At 44.5% G+C, this 20,491-nt stretch overlaps 1 protein-coding gene across 1 annotated transcript in view; it reads left to right on the top strand.

Moving 5' to 3' along the window:
• Positions 1–19,897, top strand: part of CCBE1 (collagen and calcium binding EGF domains 1) — a 159,861-nt gene extending 139,964 nt beyond the window's left edge. Inside the window, 8 exon segments of the mRNA XM_044431051.1 lie at positions 2,494–2,628; positions 3,912–4,088; positions 8,933–9,036; positions 13,756–13,876; positions 15,885–16,024; positions 16,113–16,148; positions 17,431–17,466; positions 19,382–19,897. Of these exon segments, the coding sequence (XP_044286986.1) occupies positions 2,494–2,628; positions 3,912–4,088; positions 8,933–9,036; positions 13,756–13,876; positions 15,885–16,024; positions 16,113–16,148; positions 17,431–17,466; positions 19,382–19,606 (974 nt within the window). The 3' untranslated portion in view covers positions 19,607–19,897.
• The last annotated feature ends 594 nt before the right edge of the window (positions 19,898–20,491 follow it).

The following is a 20,491-nucleotide window of genomic DNA, read 5'->3' as shown; positions in this document are numbered from 1 at the left end:
ACATTGGAAGGACTGAGAATGTAATGACACCTCCAGTATTTGAATGGCTGTGATATAACTGCCATTTGAGAATGGAACATGTTATGATTATGATTATTTGCACTGCATTTGTGGCCTGCCTTTCTCCTCTCGTTAGAAACCTAAGGTGGCCTATGCCATTCTTCTCCACTTGTGAGAGCCAGTGGCTGGCCCAGTGTTACCCAGTGAGCTCCATGGCTGAGTGGGGACTAGAACCCAGATCTCCCAGGTCTCCAGTCCATCCCCTGAACCACCACACTGGCTCTCACGAATATCCACACAAATATGGATATTTGTTCTTCCTTAGTTGGACTTTATATGTAACTCTCCAAAAGCTGTAGGCCCACTTTCCCCCTAAATACAGTGTTCCAAGGTTGTTACTGCAGAATCTGAATCAGAGCAGGAAGAAAAAGCAGGGTCAGAATTCTCAGTGGAAATGCTAAAGCTAGCTGCTCCAGCAATCAGCCAAGAAGATGATGAGAGCTAAACTGTGTCTGATTTGATAAGGCAGAATCAGATGGGGTAGATATAAATGGTGGGTGCTATAGTCCAGCGTCAGCGCAAATGAGCAGAGCAATCAAGTAGCACCTGATTTTCCCACTGTCTGGCCCACAAGCAGCAAGAACTACTTGAGAGTGGAACTAGCTCCTCTTGGCTGGGAAGGGAGGAGAAGGATTTCCTTTGGAACCAATGTTCTGGCATTGTATTTCCCTAGCATCTGATATCCTAACTTTGCTGGTATCTTTTGTTATGTAATGACTTCTGCACCGCTCCTCTTTTGGATCACAAAGCATCTTAGCTGGCCAGGTCAACATAAAAAAGCTAGAAGCATTTTGTCCTGATCTGGAAGGACTGAGCAGCAGGGAGAGACCAGCATCCAGCATGTATAACGTACGCACTTGGTCACACTGACATGGCCAGACCTGCAGAGTTACATTTTCTCATCCTGATGATTTTATTTCATTTTCTTGACATTATGTAAAAATAATGTTTTAAAAACCCTGTTCCATCTGTGTTTTGCAGAATGTCAGGGATCTTTTGTTCCATCTCCTGCTCACTGGTAGAATTGGACTTTGAAAAGAGAATTTGGTTCATTTACAAATACACCTTTGCACTAAGGTGCATTAGTATATAGGTGCCATTGTGTGAGTGTACACTCACACTTCAGTTCAAAAAAGCGTCTAGAAGTCTGCAGAATCTGTGTGACTCAGAAAAAGTCACTCCACAGCAGAATCAACATCAAATCCACACTACTCCAACCACACTAGTCTCCATTACGGATTCCTCCAGTCTTGTGAGTGAAAAACAGCAATGTCTGGACTAGGAGGAGTAGGATGAACCCTTTCGAAATCTCTCTCGTCAGAATCTGCAGACTTCCTCTCATGCTTGGCTCGGTCCTGCAAAGCAAGCCAAACCAAGAAGAAATCTGCACAGGAAAACACTCCCAGACTCTCAGTTGCACCGCTGCCAGCCTTCCCCATCTGGAGTTGCTGCAGGATGCGAAGGGGATGCTGTGAGCGGGCGCACCAGCCGCCATTCCCAGCAACCAAGCTTTTCCCTGCTCACTGCTGCCAGTGGCAGCTGCACCAAAAAATGGGCAGACGCGCCGGCACACTGGCCCCTGTTCCCAGCAGCCAACCTTCTTTCCCACGTACTGCTGCAGAATGGTGTTGCTTGCATAGCACATGAGGCTCAGCTCCTGGCAAGCCGTCCACAAACGCTGACACTTGACTCGACTCTGGGCCGCTGCAAAGCGCGATGGAGTCCGGGAAGCTGAAACCAGGGGATCTGAGGAATTTTCTGCACAAAACGGATTCCTCACTCATCCCCAGTCTGAAACCACACAACATTCTGTGAACGAGACAGGCTGTTGGCACAATAAAAACCTCATCCAGAAGCACCTGTGGAAACGCACAGCACAGGGATATTACAAAATGCGTTTTATTTTACTGCAAGAAGTTGGAGAGGAGGAGGAAGAGAAGATGCTGGACTGCTGCTGTCACCACCTGCTACTTACTGGCTGAAAGTAGCGCAGCCCTCACACCTCCTAGTCTTTACAGCTTGTAAAACACCAATCGTGGTTCTAGGAGTGGGTGTGGTACATTCAGTGACATTTCCATCACCTTCACGGCGTAACACTCACCTCCCAGCTACCTGTGATTAATTGTCAACCTAGTACGTCTACCTGAGCCAACTTTCCTCTCCAGATAATATTCTCAGAAATATTGTACAGAAATTTCCTGAAGGTGAAACCACTGGGAAATACTACCGTAACTTCTCCTTTCAGAGGCATCTGCTTCACTGCTTGTTTAGACCAAGTTTGTGTCCCCCATAGGAATCCAGTGCCTACCTTTCCATGATAATAACTCAGAATAAAACTACATTCATAATTTAAAGATTAAAATTACATTACTATTCCATTACTTTTGTACCATTGTACAGCTACTAAAAGCAAGCCAATTTTACGCTCCCTAGATTACGATGTCTGCGCAGATGCGCCTTGTGAACAGCAGTGCACAGACAATTTTGGACGAGTGTTGTGTACGTGTTATCCTGGTTACCGGTATGACCGTGACAGACACAGGAACAGAGAAAAACCATATTGCTTAGGTGAGTAGAAATTGCCCTGGGAACATACCTAAAAAAGTACACATTGGGACATGTTTCAGGCGTGGATTATACCATTTTGGGAACTTGTATGTTCAACTGGTAACATGACTTGCAATAGAACACAGGAATAGTTTCACTCCTTTTAGGGTGCAATTCTGTGCATGTTTAGGGACGAAAAGGTCTGGTAATTCTCAGCACCAGAAATGGTAAGCGGTTTTTCTGTCTAAAGATGCATAGGATTGTGCCCTTAGAAATTTGGAGCTGGAATTTGGCTGCTTCTAGTGTAGTGAATTCTCGAGACTTTGTTTGATTATTGTTTATTTAGGTGAACTTTCAGCACATTTTTTGGCAGATTTTTTTTAAAGTTAAAATAGAAGCTTAAAATAAAGAAAGGAATTGCTTCTGGAATTTCTCGTTCTTGTCCAAATGTTCTACACTATGATTTGTGGTTTCACAGATGTATATGCAAAATTCTGCAAACCCTTTTCTTTGTGATCTGCCCTATGAGGTCTCCTTAGGCATGGAGAACCTTTTCTTGCCAATGTCACATTACTTTGGTTGAAGCCCACATATCTGAAAAAGCCAAAAGCGGGTAGACTTTTTGATATGGCTTTCTTCAAAAGCAAAGCAAGAAAATTACATCTAGGCATTCTCCTTCCTGAGCTTGTGCGAGGTTGCCTTCATCAACTGTGCCATTGCAGGACGGAGGGATGGAGTATTTATTTATTTATTTAAACCTTTTGTATGCCATCGCCACAAAATATGCCAGGGTGGACTATTTTCTTGCCAGCCCAGAACGTTACTTTGACAGGTAGGATCTGCCAGCCGAAATCTTTCACATATATTTATTTATTTAAAACTTTTATATGCCGTCCTCTATGTGTGACCCCTCAGGATGGCTTACAAACATTAAAATCAAAAACAAATAATTAATACAAGTGTAAAACAATATACAGCCAGTAAAAATGAATTAAATCAAGAGAGACTGATTAAAACTATTTAAATACTAATTTTTAAAATAACACTTAAATAAAAAGGTTTTGACCTGGTGCCGAAAAGAATATAGGCTTGGTGCCAGGTGAACCTCTCCGGGGAGCGCATTCCACAATCACATCACATCCTATCTCAAGATGCCAAGGACAGAACCTTGGACCTTCTCCATGGCTCCCTAAACCTGGTGGAATTAACACAAAACTGATAGGAAATCTTCATTTCTGATCCTTCTGTTCCGTCCTCTGAGCAAGCCAAAACCAAGCCCCACTGTGACATTCTCCCCCTTTCAGATATCGACGAGTGCACCACGAGCAGCGAGCCCCTTTGCCCCCACGTCTGTGTCAACACCCTCGGGAGCTACCGATGCGAGTGTCATGAGGGCTACATACGTGAAGACGATGGGAAGACGTGCACCAAGGGAGACAAAGGTACCGTCCCTCAGTGAGGCTGGCCTGGCATGACCGGCTGTGGACCCAGCAGCCATGGAAGGGTCCAGGTCAACAGACCACTGCTCAGAAGGAAGTGGGAGTAAAACCAGGCATCTCTGCACCAGAGCAGTAGCTTCAAAACTATTTCTTTTTTTCGTGGGACTCATTTAAGAAGGGAGTAGTTACTCTCTGCCGGCATGCCACACAAATGCAGAGAAACAGAGCACTGTGGACACTTCGGGATGGAAGATTCCCAGAGCCTGAGAATGCCTAAAAGCTTGAAAGTGCTCTGGCTTGCTTATTTATTTATCTATCCTATGTGCTTCCTACCTTTTTTTCCTTTGAAGGGACTCTGGGCAGCTTACGTAATTCTCTTTCTCCTCGCAATGTTATCCTCACAACAACAGCCCTGTGAAGTAGGCTGGGCTGATAGTCTGTGACTGGCTCAAAGTCATCTAGTGAGCTCCATGGCTAAGCAGGGACTAAAACCCAGGTCTCCTGGGTCCCAGTCCTGTGTTCATCACCAGTACACCACCCTGGCTCTCAGCTCTGCAAATTATTCATTATTATCCTTGTCCCTGCCATTTCTCCTCAAATCACATACTAACAAGCTGCGGAAGGAGGGCGGAATCAGTGGACCAATTTGTGGAAGCCGGGTAAATTGTGATCGCATGAACATGAAACAGAGTCCAGGTTGGTCTCTCGAGGCCTTCTGAAGAGAGAGCTTTATTTCTACTGCAACATTTCCATTGGATACAAGGGGCGCAAAGCAGGGACTTTCCACCTGGAAAGCATCTTGGTCTGCCACTGAATGGTTATCCCTCCTCCGTTTGCTGCGCCTGCAGTTTACTTTGCTTCTGCTAACTAAGGCAAGCATGGGATGCCTCAAAATGTATAGAAGTGCCATATTGATCTCACTTTCCACAATGGGCTGTGCAAAATGGTTTGCAAAGCAGTTGGCCTAATTAGAGTACATTATTTATTATTTGTGTTATTTATTTAGGAAGCTTCTATTCCACCCCATTCGCTGAAGCCTCGGGGTAGCTCACATCAATAAATAAATAATCACAATATAAAAACAATATAATTAGAGTCGACCTGGCCAAGGATATAAAATAAATAAATAATATTAACAATTAAATTAACAATTAAAATGACGTTTAAATAAAAAGGTCTTTGCCTGGCGCCAAAAAATGAATAACGATGGCGCCAGGTGGACCTCTCTGGGGAGCGCATTCCATAGATTGGGCGCCACCGCAGAGAAAGCCCTCCTCCGAGTACTTACCCTCCTAATGTCCTTCACGGAGGGTTCCCGGAGAAGGGCCTCTCCTGCTGATCTCAGGGGGCGGGCGGGCATATATGGACGTAAGCGCTCCTTCAGGTAACCAGGACCCAAGCCGTTTAGGGCTTTATAGGTCATCACCAACACCTTGAATTGGGCCCGGACTTCAATGGGGAGCCAGTGAAGCTGACGGAGGACTGGAGTCATGTGAACATAATGCCCAGTCCCCGTCAGCAGCCTGGCAGCTCTATTCTGAACCAGTTGAAGTATACGGACCGTCTTCAAGGGCAGCCCCACGTAGAGCGCGTTACAGAAGTCAAGTCGGGAAGTCACCAACGCGTGTGTCACTGTCGCCAGGCAGTCGTTCTCCAGGTAGGGATGCAGCTGGTGGATCATTACATTACAATGCAGCAGTAACTCAATTACAGTTCATTTGAAGCATGTCAGATTTAAAAAAGCACAAGACCTACCAGTAGGTCAGTTAAGATTATCCAGTACCAATATATTCACACTGAAGCATTCCTTAGACAGTTCATGTTAAGAAACTTAACAATAAGCTTAACTCATCCAATGTCAAGCTGACAGCAAAAAAGTGTGTGTGTTCGGGACCCACAAAGTACTCTGAGCACCCCCGCTCCTCTCACCATCTTTCCAAGTCCTGAGCCAAAGCAGGGCTCTCCACGTGCTCCTGGATATTCCCTTCCTGGCTGGCTCTCTTGGAGGCAGAGTGCCAGGAGAAGCAAGGTGGAGAATCCCTCTCCCCGGGCAGGTGTTCCCAGGCTGAAACACCTGCCAGAAATACCTTCACATACACCCAAAGTCGCAGCATCTTCCATAGGAAGCCCGTAGACTGGGGGATGTGGTGGAACCGGGGTTCCCTTATGCAAGGCCCCACTGACCCACCCCATTCTGGAAGTGGGGTTCTGCTCGTTTCAGCCTGCTCCCAGGAGTACTAGATCCCCGTTGTGCCAGCTGCATGGGCCGCTTGTGCCGCAGGACCTATAGAGCAGGTGGGATATTGCCCAGGGCCCCTTTCCCTCTGCTTCACAGTAAGTCATGTTGAAGTGCTCCACAAACTGAATCTTGCATCTGGTGACAATTTCCATGCTTAGCTCAGCTTACATGTAAAATTGCAGAATATGCACCACTTTGTCTCCTATTCCAGAAAGTTTGCAGCCATCACTCCTTGCTGACTCATTAGGGAGGTGCAGCGGGGTGAACTCCCCCCCCCCAGTAGACCCAGTGCCGGTTTTGGACTTTGTATCTGAGCATTATGTATGTACCTGCAGCGTTGTGCTGTACCACCTGAATGGTATCATGAACTTGGAAAGAAAGATTCCAGATGCAGACTGGTGTAATTCACGACAGAGGTAGGGTAAGGCATCCCAGGGGTGGAATCATGGGCAGCAAACCAAGACATGAATGTATTCATTTGCACACAAATCCAATTCATGGGAATTAACAGCAGGAATCACAATGTATAAATTCCTCCTTACTGGAATTGAAGCCCACTGTAGTATCCAGAATTACGTTTTCCCTCTGGATCATGCACCTACTGCTTTGAAACAACCTACTTTGAGTGCCATCCCGTGGCAGATAGGAGTCTCTGCACCATTGCAAAACTACACATGATTTATGTCATAGTAACCTAACAAGACTAGTTGCCTTATACTGCAGTCCTTAGGCCCTTTAGGCATATCTTCTGATAAATTCTTGCTTATAGACAATGTTAATAAAATATTAGTATCTTGCCTTGTCTCCAAAAATAACACACAATACAGAGAAAATTAATCCATGTGTGTTTATTTTTCAGCGCCAAAGAAATTGAGGTTGTCTGCCTCCATTAATTTTCAGAGTGGATTTGATTTGCACGTTTGACTTTGGAGGCAGTGGGATGTTAAACAATGAAGTATCTTTGCTGAAGGATTATCCTGCATATTTCAGAGACAGAACAGCATGGCTACATCATCAAATGAAAATTATCTTCAGATAAATAAAATATCCCTTGTGTAAAAGCATGCAATGCAAGCCATCTCAAGGCAGCGTAAGACATCCAGCGTAAGAGAGATAAGACCTTTATCAGGTTCAGCAGATGCAGCATCCCGCCCAGCTATTCTGTCCTAGCAGCATCATTTGCTGGGCTCATTAGTTTAAAAGGGAGCCAAGCTCAAAGGGCTTTGGTTATCCCTGCCTGATGCAGAAGGAAGAACACTTCCAACTGACAGGCAACATCAGCTCCATATGTTGACGTTGCCAAGCAATGTTGCAGCTGTCACAACAGCGACTCTTAAGAAGTCCCAGCGCTGCTGTTGGGCAGGTGGCTGATAATTGTTTATCCCATACTCCTTCTGTAGAATTTGGGTGCAGAGTTAAACAGTCTGGGAATCTCAGCTGTCCCTTCTGTTTAAGCAAAGTTTCTAGTGCTCATCGTTGTGGAGAAAAACTTAGAGCATGTCAGCCATGTTCGTCAAGCCAGATTTGCCCCCTTCCTTTCTGTCTTGAAAACAGTTCAGGAAAAGAAAATGAGGACTGCTGCCCATGCACACTTTACTTGGGAGTAATCCCCAGTAAACTCTGTGCACAGATCTGGCTGGGAGTGCATCATTTGGCCTGCAAGTGACTTACAGTGCAACCCTGTACAAGTCAGCTTAGAAGTATACTGGGACTAAATACATCTTGTACTAAGCATTAGTAGCTGAGTTTTTCTTCTTCTGTTTGTTTGCTTTTTCTGTGCAAGCAAATACACTGATATTTGAGCCATATTTCAGTGTCCACAGAATCACAGCTTTCATATTTTGAAAAAGCAAGTTTCTCTCCATAAAGACTCTCTAGAGATGAACATGTATGAGCAGCTTTTTGCTGGGAGAGAGAGAGGAGGCAGGACGGGGGGCTTTCCCATGACAAGGCTTCTAGGTCTCCCATGACAGGCAAAACACATTTGTTTTAGGCAAATGCTAAGGGTACATAGGATATACTGGACAGGAATAAATTTGGGTCAGCATCTTGATTTTACTGTAGGCAGTACACAATGCATTCCTTTTTGAGCTCCTCTTTTGGTGACTGGCTTTGAACCTTTGCCCCCTCTCTCTACTCTTAGGAGTTCCAGTTCACAGCAAATATAATCAGGGATTATAAGACTGCTTTTGTGCAACCTGCAAGTTCTCATTGCTTGGGATATTGGCACAATTTACAGTGTATGAAAATTGGCCCTTGATGGGAGCTTGTAAATCACTGAGGATCCATATAGTTCCTATACAGTAAAGACCTAGATAGAAGTAGCAAGGTAAACACTCCCCCCAGACCCGAGATATAGAAGGAGTTTTACAAAAGGCATTAAGAACGGCTAAGTGAAAACAGCTGCTGCTCAGCCGGTTTGTAGCTAGTTGACTGTGGATTCATCCAGCCGTTTGTGGTGATTCACAACTGGAACGTGTTAGTACCAAGAGCATCGCTTCCTCTCCCAGAATGGCCAGGAAGGAAAACTTCAAAGCCGTGTCCCCGCACAGCTTTCTTTCACATTTCACTTCCTTCCTCTGCTTTTGTCCCTCATTTAAAAACATTAAATGTGCTTTAATGTTTTCTGCCTACCTCTCTTTAGCAGGGTTTTCTGAGAAGACTGAAAATGTGGTGAAACCAGGAGCTTGCTGCGCCTCCTGCAAAGAGTTCTATCAGATCAAACAGACAGTGTTGCAACTCAAACAAAAGGTATTGGAAGGGTATCTTTAAAAGGTGGGGGGGGGGGGGATTTTGCCAGAATGAAGTGCAGCTTGGATGGTGGGGGCTGGGTGGGCAAGCAGCACCTGGTTTATGGGCTTTGCATCTCTCATCCACCTCTCCACTCCTGTCACTGCTGAATTTGTAGTCGGTCTGGTGCTGGAATTCAGCAGTGCAGCAAAAGCAAAGAGAGAGGATTTAGCTTTAAACACTACTGCATTTGGATGGGAAACCAATTTAAAAAATTTAAACAAAGGTAGGCCTTTTTTTGCTGCTGCCAAAGTAGGCACTGCCAAATTTTGGCAGCTGAGGTGCAGCTCCTCTGGGGGCAGGGAGCAATATTGGCCTTTTGACTGCCAGAAGTAGCCCAGCCCTGATCTAGGGTAAGAAGGGTTTGGCAATGGAATTAATTGGCTAAGGCAACTGTGGATTCTCTTTCCTTGAAGGCTTAAAGATCAGCAGCATCATATCACTTGTGGATGCTTTCATATAGGATAATTCATATAGGTGATCTAATTTAGGATAGTGGGTAGGCCTAGAACCAGAAGATCTAATAGGCCGTTCTCACTTTTGCAGGAATGAGTTGAATAAGATTTTGTATTTCTCCCACCTGTGGGAAGATGTCATAATGACCTGTCAAAGCAAAGTGAATGGTTAATTTTCTTTTGTGTACCATTTCTGGTGTGAGGGAGGCTAAATCTGGAGCGTACTCACAGGCCTGCCCCCGCCTAGCCTGTGGAGCTTCCTGGGGTTCCTTCAGGGGCAGAATTAGCCTCCAAGCCTCACCTCGGCAAGAAGTTGTCACTTTCCCTCCCAGTAGGCTGCTGAACCTTCAACGGTGAGAATCTGCATGTGATGTTTCTTTGGTAACAATCCATTCTAGACTCTTACGGACAAAGACTCCTTTTATGGTGCTGTGACCCAAAAAATCATTTGACAGCTGGCTGTTCAGAATCACGTTTCTCCTATCATAAGGTGGTATTTCCATCCCATTTCTCTCCTACCTCCCTTTTTAACTGCAATTCATTCACAGAGAAAATCTAGGTGGAAGTTGAGGTTTGTGAAGGATATGCTGTGTGTTTTCATGAGAAAACAGTGACATGTCATGGTTCTCCATATTTATTTGGAAGACAAGAGAGGATTGCAGAGTTTTCTTGCTTTGGAGAAAACTTTCTAATCTGTTTTAGTCTGAAGAACCTTCAAAAGAGAGTCTGTGAGGGGCTTTTGTTATTTGTCTCAAGCAGGAGAAGTTTTTGTGGGGTAATATGATCATTAATCTAATAGCTTGAAGGAACATGAAGGTGAAAGTTTGAATCTTCAAGTGGTGAGCTTAGAATTATGGGGGTGGATGCAGAAAAAGAGAAGGCCGAAATTGGGAGTGACTTGGGGACTTACTAGACAGCAAAGGATTTTTTTCCTTTTGGCAGGATGTGACTCTGTCACAGTGATGGCATTGCAGTCCCTCATGTCTGCTGCCATCACTGTAATTCTTCATGCGCCACATTACAGCAAGGCATCTGGGGGGATTACAGGAACATCAGCCATGCCAGATCAGACCAAGTATCCATCTCATTCAGCATCCTGTTTGCATAGTGGTCAGGAAGATGCCAACAGAAGGCCCACTGGCAGGACATGAGTGTAACTATCACTGGAGTCTCAGGCGGACTCAATGGCCAGGAGCACTTTCTTTCAGCTCTGATTAAATTACCAGTTGTGGCCCAATCTGGGCAGGCAGAACCGAGCCACAGTCACTGGGCTATTGTAACATGTCCTGCATGGGGCTGTCCTTGAACAAAATCCAGAAACTTCAGCTGGTACAGAACAGGGCAACACAACTGGTGCAAGCAGGACCACCCCCCCATGTGACTCCAATACTTTATCACCCTCACTGGTTGCCAGTTGAGCTCCGGGCCCAATTTATGGTGCTTGTTCTAACATATAAAGCCCTAAACAGCTTGGGAGCAGGGGACCTGAAGGACCACCTGCTGCCATATGTATCTACCCAGCCCCTAAGATCAGTTTTGGAGGCTCTTCTGAAAGAGCCATCCTCCAAGGAGGTAAGGAGGATGGCTAAAAGAAGAGGGTCCTTTTCAGTAGTTGCGCCCCACCGGTGGAACAGCCTCCCAAAAACGGTTCACCAGACAAAAACAATTCTGTTTTCTAGCAACTTTAATAATTGATTTATAAAATAATTTATCTTGACAGTTTTAAATCAATTGCCCTCAGCTGTGTGTTGTTTCATCCTATTGTCTCTGCTTTTGTATTTTAACCACTTGTTTAATTGTTATTCTAAGGAAATGCTTTAACGGATTGTAAACCACTCAGAGGACCCTCTGGCCAATTGGGTAGAAGATAAGTCAGTCAGTCAGTCAGTCAGTCAGTCAGACCGACAGACAGTTTGTGTTTCCCAGCACCTGGAATTAAGAGGCATTTATTTACACCATCTGATACTGGAGGTAGTATTTGGTGACCATGTCTAGTAGTCATTGGTAGCCTTCTGTTCCGTGAATTTAACATGCTGGTGTAGGACAGCATCCACCATTGCCACTAACCTCTACAGGTCCTCTGGAATGTTCCAAACTGGCACAGCAATGCTGTGTACGGGTAGGGGGCATTCTGGGTAAACAAAATGGCAGGTGTAGCTAATCTGGGTAAATGCAATAATGAGCTACTTTGGTTGTAGCCATTGTTCTGCACATGTCTAAAGGTTCTTGGAGGCTTCTTAGAAGTTCTTCCTAACAGAAGATCAGCGAGGATAAGCAGGTTTCCCTGGCCAATGGGCCCTTGTCTCCCTGCACCAGTGCCCCCTGCAATGAGCAGGCCTGGCGGAGTGCTGTGCGCACGCTCTGTGTTGTGCTCTTAGCTCCCAGGGGAGGGCAGCAAAGTGCACAAGGCCTGGGGAGTCCTCTGTGTGAACTCGTAAGTGAGGCCTAAAATGTGCCCCAGCTTTCTCCGTAACACTCGGGAGTTCTGCAGCAAGCGCGCCAGGAAGGGTTCCTCGGAGACAGGAATTTCAAAAACCACTGGCTCGTTCTTTCTTCCACCCCATCCCCTTGACAGAATTTCAAAACTAGTCAGAAGGAACCCTTTGCCAAAAGAAATAAATAACAGGCAATCTAGGCATGCAAGTAATCCCATGTGTGGAAACATTCTCTGTGCACATGTGCTTATTTGGATACATGTAAGTATGTGCTTAATTAGAAATAAGTCCTACTCAGGACCTGGATGATCCCTCTCCAAGCCAGCTCAGCAATAGCCTCTGCATAGGACCACCTCAGATTGACGACATGAAATGCAGGCCATGACAAGGGTTTGATCCCATCTCTGCGACTGCAGTCCTTTTCAGAAGGATTTCACTCAAGTATTTATGTCCTTCTGGGGAAGGGTCATGCATGAAGGAATACTGGAGTGAGATCATTCTCAACAGTGGTTCCAAGCCTGAATCATGAAGGTGGAATGGAAGAAAAACTAGGTCAGCGCATGTTAACGTCTGGCTGAGATGATACTACTCAACATCAAAAGCACAGGGCTTGGCTCCAACGTCCACAAGAGGCCGGTGCATCTTTCCAGGAGATAGTGAAGTGGGAGCCGGCTGAAAGAGTGGGTAGGGCAATCATGTGGGCTTGAGGGAGAGGCTGGCTCAGCACACTGATCTCTGTTGTTGCCCCTTCATGTCCTTTGTTAAAGCCTCCTTTGCTCTCTGTTAGCGATAAATCAGTGCACCTAAACTTGCGTGTGCGTGCACTCAGCGGGGAGACAGAAGCTGTCCTCCCCTTCACATCCTCCCATGCTAGGATGTGAAAGCGCCACAGCTTTCAGCTGAATGCAGAAGGTTGCAGCTGGGTTGGGGCCTCAAAGAGTTGCTGCTGGTCAGAGTGGACAGCAGGTAGCTCAAAGGACTAAGCTTTGCATGCTACCTTCCCCCTTTGTGTAAAGTATCAATGGCACATTGCCATGCATCTTGCTCCTCTTTTTGACTTGAGTGCAATGGCCACGGATGTGCTTCCCTCCGTCTGGGGAGGAGGTCCAGAGGTTTCCTCCCATGGTGAAGAGCAGGCATAGAGGGCCCCAATTCAGGTTGAGATGGTGGTGGGGAAGAACAGTGAACCTCCTTCCCCCAAGCCTCAGCTCCAGCCCAGTTCAGGCCTCCCCTAAAGGAGCCGTTTGAAAAAGAAAAAACAACATTTGTGTAATGTTGCACTTAGTGACAAATGTCACAGCTCAGCGGCAAGTTGAATCTCTTCTCATGGAACAAGGTTAGGGGGTCCATATTCACTATATTTTGGGAGCTTGGGTATGTATAACCAGGAAAAAGTGCCAAGGGTAGAATTAATTACCTGTGTCTCTTCAAAAATAAGCTATTCTGGATTGTCTCTTCTGGCTGATTTGCTAATATTTGTGTGTTCACTGCAAAGGAAGGGCTATTTGATTTTATCCTCCCCCAAATTTTGTGAAGCAAGTTAGGCTGAGGGAGGATGAAGGTGTTGCTCAGGGGATACCCAGTGGGATACCTGGATCAAGCTTGCTATCCACTCCACCATTCTGGCTCATTCAGGTAACTGAGTTATGGATTTGGTTGTTGAATCATGGACTAGGGGAAGTGCACCAAAAGAATTCTTTCTTGGCTCATGGACTCAAATACAGCAACTCACTTAGATGTTGCTGAATTTGCTGAATAGTTGTTGGATGATGGCACTTTATTTATTGCAGGTGGCTTTGTTACCAAATAATGCTGCTGACCTTAGCAAGCCAATCACGGGAGAAAAGGTACTCGCATCCAATGCCTATATACCTGGGCCCCCTGGACAACCAGGTGATCGGGGTCCTCCAGGTAAGGTAACAAAGTGGTAGACCATCCCTATTTTTAATTGATTTATGAAAACTCTTGTAAAGTATTATATATTCATCACATTTTTCCTGCAAGGAATATAGATCAAGAGTTATATACCTTAATATATAATTAGGGCCTTCGTTGTTCCATCTGGTTTTTTCCATACCATGAGCTGTCCAAGGTGCTGTAAGCTTAATTTCATCTCTTCTCTCTGAAAATCATCCTTTCCAAGAGATATGACTGGGAACTGACTAGGAATTTTCCTTGAAAAACTCAGCCTAAAAGACTACATTGCTTGCGCTCTTTATGTGCATTCATTCAGGAGAAACAAAAGGCTATAATGATTAATTACTGTTCTACCAGGTAGTATTGTGTAGTATAATATAATAAAACATTGCAGATTTAGTAGATGGTATTTCTGTTATTGTTCTTAGCATAACTTATTGTTTATTTTATTTCTTTTTGGCCATGATACAAGGGAGAGGATGCAAACCTTTGAGCAAGTAATCAGTGGTCAGTTTCTAGTGGAGCTAATTGCCAGTACTAACTATTCACAGTATAGAGGATTTATTTGGCCTATCCTAATTTTGAACATAGCACCTATGTGTGTATAGCAAAGCATATTGTATTTTCTTTTGAGCTACAGGTGTATGTTCTGATTCAGCAAGAAAGATACCCACCTGGAGCTGTTTTTTCCCACAAATTCACTTGCTCTACTGGGAACCTTGTGCAAATAGTCAGGGCAAATTCTTGTACACACAGCTTCTCTGTTCTAGGTGGGCACTTTTTCTCAGTCAAGCTGGCCTTTTATTTCTGCTTACAAAGTTGGACTAATGTGAGCATTCTGTAGCTGATGCTTCATAGCTGTCTTCAGCTGACAAGTTTTGGAAGCCACCTCTTTTTAGTGCTTCTTTTTGGTTGGCCCTGTTTCTTGTGCTTCCAGTTGTTAAATTAGGCAGCCAGCATTGTGGTACAGAGGAGAGAGAGATGTAAATAGGAAGAGTGATGATGCCAAATGCTAGACAGACCATTTCTGACTGTGGAAGTCTCACCTGGTAGCAACATTGCTTTCTTATGGACATCAGACAACAACCTTTTCATTCACTCAAGCTTTTAAAATACTACTTTTCTACTGTTTACTGCTCTTTCATCCACTAGCTCTGTGGTTATTTATAGTTTTATGTATTTGTATTGTTTAACCTTGTAAGGTACCCTGGAATAGAACTTGTTAAGTGGCATTATAAAATTACTTTAAATACATAAATTATTTATATACAGTTAACATTTATATACTGACTGGGCTGCTAAAAGTTCACCAAGATGATCTATAACAATGTAAAACAATAGAACTGTCAAACAATAAAAATGAAGGACATTAGGAAGGGTAATAGTTAAATGTATTTTTAAAGGCTGTATTGAAAGGCTGCATTGTCACACCCTAGCCCTAAAGAACAAAGGAGTGGGAACCAGTTGTCATTCTGAAAGAATTGGATGCCATCATTTTGGGGAAACACAAGAGGAAACCCTTTGATGTGTCCCTGACAAACAGACCCTTGTGGGTAACGGTGTCTTCAAAAGAGCCTTTCAACAGACACCTGGGCAGGCTCATACCAAGACAGGGCAGTCCTTAAATAGCCCGGACCTAAGCCATTTTGGGCTTTAAAGGCTACAGCCTGTGTCTGATAGGCACCCTGAAAGCAATTGACAAAGAGCACAGGACTTTCTGTACAGGTGTAATATGATCCTGTTACAAAAATAAATAAATACCTGCATCAGCAGACGAGAAACCTGCCCTATGTTTCAAGTAGCCCTCATAATAGTCCATATTCAGCTTGCTGAGTGTGAAAGTCACTCCCACCACCTGAGGTTGAGGCAAGGTACCAGCTGTGGCAGGGGCACTGTTCTTCCCAGGTTTATCTTCGGCCCATCCCATGCTCCAGCAAGCGTCTTCCTTGACCAATTGTCTGGGGAACCTCCTCTCAGCCGTAACTGTCTCTCTCGTTTGCAGGTGCCACTGGCCCGAAAGGGAGTCCTGGATTTCCTGGATCTCCTGGTCCTCCAGGTTTGCCAGGCCCGAGAGGAGCAATGGGGCCTATGGGACCCTCTCCAGACTTGTCCCATATTAAGCAGGGCAGGAGAGGTCCTGTGGTCAGTATTCTTTATCCTTACCATAAATGCATACGGTCTGTTGCTCATGCCATTACTTGTTTTTGACGACCGTGTTTTTCTCTTACAGGGTCCTCCAGGGGCACCGGGAAGGGATGGAGTAAAGGTAGGCCAGCAAATACCTTCTTTGCTCCAGCCAGTTTTTCCCCATTTCCTACACAATGTCATTCATGTTCTTGCAAGGTTGGGAAGGTAAAAAGTGTGTGTGGTAGAGGGAAAAGTTAACTGTCCAATTGGCCCATCACAAGGAATAGCAAGCAAAACCCTCGTTTTTCCAAGGTTGTGGGAGCTTTTCTCTAGACAAGCATCCCAGTCCTGTTGCTATTAAATGGCTCCCTTGTTACCTGGCTTGTTTCCCTGGCCTTTCCTCCTTCACCCAGAGTTTATGGTGATGCCCGCGCTGAATCCCCACCAGATATCCCTGAGATCTCATGCACAGGGTCCATTTATATTCCCAAATATAAAAATGGAGCCACAATGCCATCCCAGTGAAATGTACAGACCTGTCAATGCTTTAGTGCCAGCTTGTGCCACGTCTCCTTTGAGATGGCCTGGGGACAAAGATTCTGTACTGGATAGTCTGTAATGCAGTCCTTTTGCTTATCTTACTTGGAAATGTTGTCATCTGTGCTGTTGAAACCTAAATCATTATTTATTGATCAGATGGCTGTTTTGATCTGATCTTTACCCCAATTTAAGTTTTCTTCCTGCAACATTTCTCCATGTTAAATCAACTTATAATTAATATCACAGATAAATGGGGTAATTGTTTATTGGGATAACAGTATACATATTGGATTAGATAGAAATATAGCAAGATATTGTTTATACATCTATAAGCCATTGTTTTTCATCCACTGTATATTCTTCACCTTTTGTAGGTGTTTAAGAGCCTGATGCAAGATGTTGATTTGAATAATTGTAACAGATAAACATTTTAGTTTAAAAAAACTTAGTTCAGTTTTGATATGTAACAAATGATAAGTGAAATTAATGCTGCTTACTCAGTGGTGAGGAAATTTACTTCTCTGTAAATATATTTAAAATTTGCTGCCAATGTTATATTGGATAGGTAATTCCAAACATCTACTCTTTCTGAAAACAAGGTGACTGTGTAATCTAGCCCAGACTAAAGCCAGTCAGTACTAAATGTGTACTTTCATGAGCACTTAAGTAGAAGTCAGTTCTTTTGAAATCAGTGAGATGCACAACTTGGCAAAGCTGCTTAGGGTCGCACAGTAATTCTGAGTGGTAAAAATGAGGAAAGCATCTTCTACAGTGAAGGAGATTTTTGATTTTGATGTCTGTGGAAGTCAGATCCTCGCAAAGAAGAGAACTGTAAGTTATAGTCTTAAACAATGCATATTAACCAGTGATTATCATTACAGGGTGAGAGAGGTGCTCCGGGAGAAAAAGGACCACCTGTAAGTATTGCATCCATTCCAGTGCAAATTTCATCTGCTAAGAACAGGGCATGCCTGTCTTAACCAAATGGCTTAGATCAGGAGGGTGCTCAGCCTTTCTGCTCCCAAAGGCCACATGGGCTGCTGGCATGTGGGTTGAGACACATGCATGCACACCGCACACTCCAGCAATTCTGATGTGGCCCACACTTTCCCCACTGCTAGTAGTAACAGGAGGGGCAATTTGTGGCAGGATCACTGGAGAAGGAAGGGAGGCCTCTGTGGATGACCTTGCAGCACACAAACAGTCAGGATAACACCTGGTTTTGTGATTGCCATCAAATTAGTGTGGCTGAAACAGGCCTCACCATCATTTAACCCATATGACATAACAGTGAAATATGATATAAATCACATACAGGCGGTCCTTGGGTCATGAATGTCCGAGTTACGAGCAATTTGTACTTATGAATGAACTGCCATAAAGCCTATTAATTTAAAAATGCAGCTTAAAGACAAGCAGCTTGTACCTTCTGTAGTTTTGTGGCCTGCTATGGAAAATCATAACGAGAGAGGAAGTAAAAGGAGAGGGAGGGAGGTCCTCGAAAGCATGCCTTCCTGACCTGCCCATCTGGAGAGGGAAATCTCTCTAGCATTTCCTTGCTTCAAAGAGGAGGCACTGGTGAGTCTGAGCAGAGAGAGGCTTTGGGGATATTTGCCCCTTTTCCACTTTCATGGGGGTCCTGCACCCCAATTCCTGCAAAAGTTGAGGGCCGACTTTATATGGAAGGGATTCTTAAGTGTTTTATATGCGGTTTATATATGTGACCTGACTTACATACAAACTCAGCTTGAAGGAATGGAACTCATTTGTATCCCGGGGAGCTGCCTGTGGTAGAATGTGGTACAAATCCATGACAACCTGGCCTGTCAAGCCTGCCAATTTCCACTGGGTCTGTGAGCGGGTTTGCGAGTTGCAATCATGCAGGTGTTGCAGTTCCAGGCAGCGGCCCTCTCTGTATTTGCATCCTGTGGACAAAAGCAACACACCAATTTTTAGTTTGTAGATATCAGCATACAGAGGGATCTCTAAGCTCAAGAATTTTGAATTACATGGCCCCTAAGGCGCCCTAATGATTTAATATGGAAATCCTTTCTGTATCTAGAATACTCTGCGGTAAACAAAACATAAGATGCAGATGGGCATTAAATTAAAGCAAACTGGTAACCTGATTACATTCTGGTTATATCCTCTAGTATTATATTCATTATTTGATAAATACAATAGTCTACTAGCATTATGAAGAATTGGTTTACATTCTGCTTTCTCCTACATATGTATTAAATCTTCTGACATTTCTAATTTTTAGAATAGAACCGAGCTGAACCAAACATGCACCTTGCCAGCATTTGCTTTCGGAGTGGGGTTTTGAGCTCCCCTGCTCTTAAGAGCTCCCTTGTTTTGTTTCCATGGACAACCCACGTCTGTGCCCTGTATCTCTTTGCCTGGTCGGGAGCAGGCAGCAAGCTTGGAAACAACCTGGGTGCTTTAGGGCTGCTTCCCGTGCTTTCTCTTCAAGCGATCCTTGAAATTTTGATGGGATAGATGGTGAAGAAGTGAACATCACAAAAATTAGTCATTTAGCTCAGCTCCCACATTGAGCTAACTCAGCTCAGCCACTTTTCATTACTTTTCATGCTTGTGGAATTAGAGGTGTTTAAGAATAGGCGATGCAGAGTTTTGTATACTGAAACACGCCTCTTTTGAAATTTGCATTTGGAAGAAATTCTGACCAGGATATTTCAGTTCAGATTCTTCCATTTCACTATCCGGTCATGTCCCTGCGATGGTAACCTATCTAGAATGAGTGCTTTGATAATATAAGGTATTAGGAATATGAAGAACTTGTAACTACCACATTTGTAATATTTCCAGGGCCCACCAGGTTCTTTTGACTTCCTGTTGTTGATGATGGCAGACATCAGGAATGATATTGCGGAGCTGCAAGAGAGGGTGTTTGGGCACAGGACTCACTCATCTGCAGAAGAGTTTCCGTTACCTCAGGAATTCGCAAACTATCAGGATCTGGGGTCTGGAGAAGACTACAAACAGCGGACTTTTTCAACAGACTCCAGCTCACGCAGAGAAGGCAATCATTAGAAAAAATGGTAGGATAGTGATCCATGAGTCACTTAAGCCAGCATACTTGCATATACTCCAGCTTACCCTTGTGGAAACAGATTGGAAATAGGATACCACCAAGCACATTTCAGTGCAATGGCTGCATTCCCTTCCTCAGACATTATGAGCAAGACCAAGTGAAGAGCTAAAGAAGATGAGCAGCAGCTGCTGGAATGTACCAGTTCTGACTGCCAGGCAGGGGGATTGCATATTCAGATACTTCGCCATATAAAAGCAAACTTCCTTGCATGTAGAAAGAAAGATTCTGTGTTGGACGTTTCCCTGGCATGCTACTTTTTGTGCGCGGGGAGTCCTTTGGGTTTTTTTTTCAGGTGGAGATCATTTACCCATTTAGCTTTCTTGCTGGTGTCTGACATGCTCCAGTCCAACCATGTCACATGAGTATGATAACTTTTGCTAACTCTCAAAAGCCGGAAGCACCAGTTCTGAAGCACATTTTGGGTCCTTCCTTGGCTGTGACCCACAATTGTCACATCTTGCTCTCCCCACTTCTGCACCTGCAGAAAGGATTGTGCAAAAACTGTTATGAACACTCACCTGCACGGCCTTCCTTCTGTCCCATCTCTTCTGTAGTGCAGGCAGTATGCTTCTCTGCTTGTTAACCGAGATCCCTGAAAGTTCTGGACTTCTCTATACTGCTGAGCACAGTCCTTTCTCCCTTGTCCTGCAGTGCTGAGCAGCTGCTGCATTTAGAATGTGAAAAGGCAGAGAATTTTAAGAGCTCTGTGAAAGGAGAATTATGGGCATACTGAGCACATTTGGAATCTGCCAGACAATTCTACCATGTCCTGGACCTCTGCTTGCTTGTTGCCCAACTATTTGGCTTATGTAATGACTGGGCTC

Source organism: Varanus komodoensis, unplaced genomic scaffold, assembly GCF_004798865.1.
Source record: "Varanus komodoensis strain SLA01 unplaced genomic scaffold, ASM479886v1 scaffold22, whole genome shotgun sequence".
Taxonomy (NCBI): Eukaryota; Metazoa; Chordata; class Lepidosauria; order Squamata; family Varanidae; genus Varanus; species Varanus komodoensis.
Note: the sequence above shows the minus strand (reverse complement) of the source record. Positions and strands in the feature narration are given on the sequence as shown.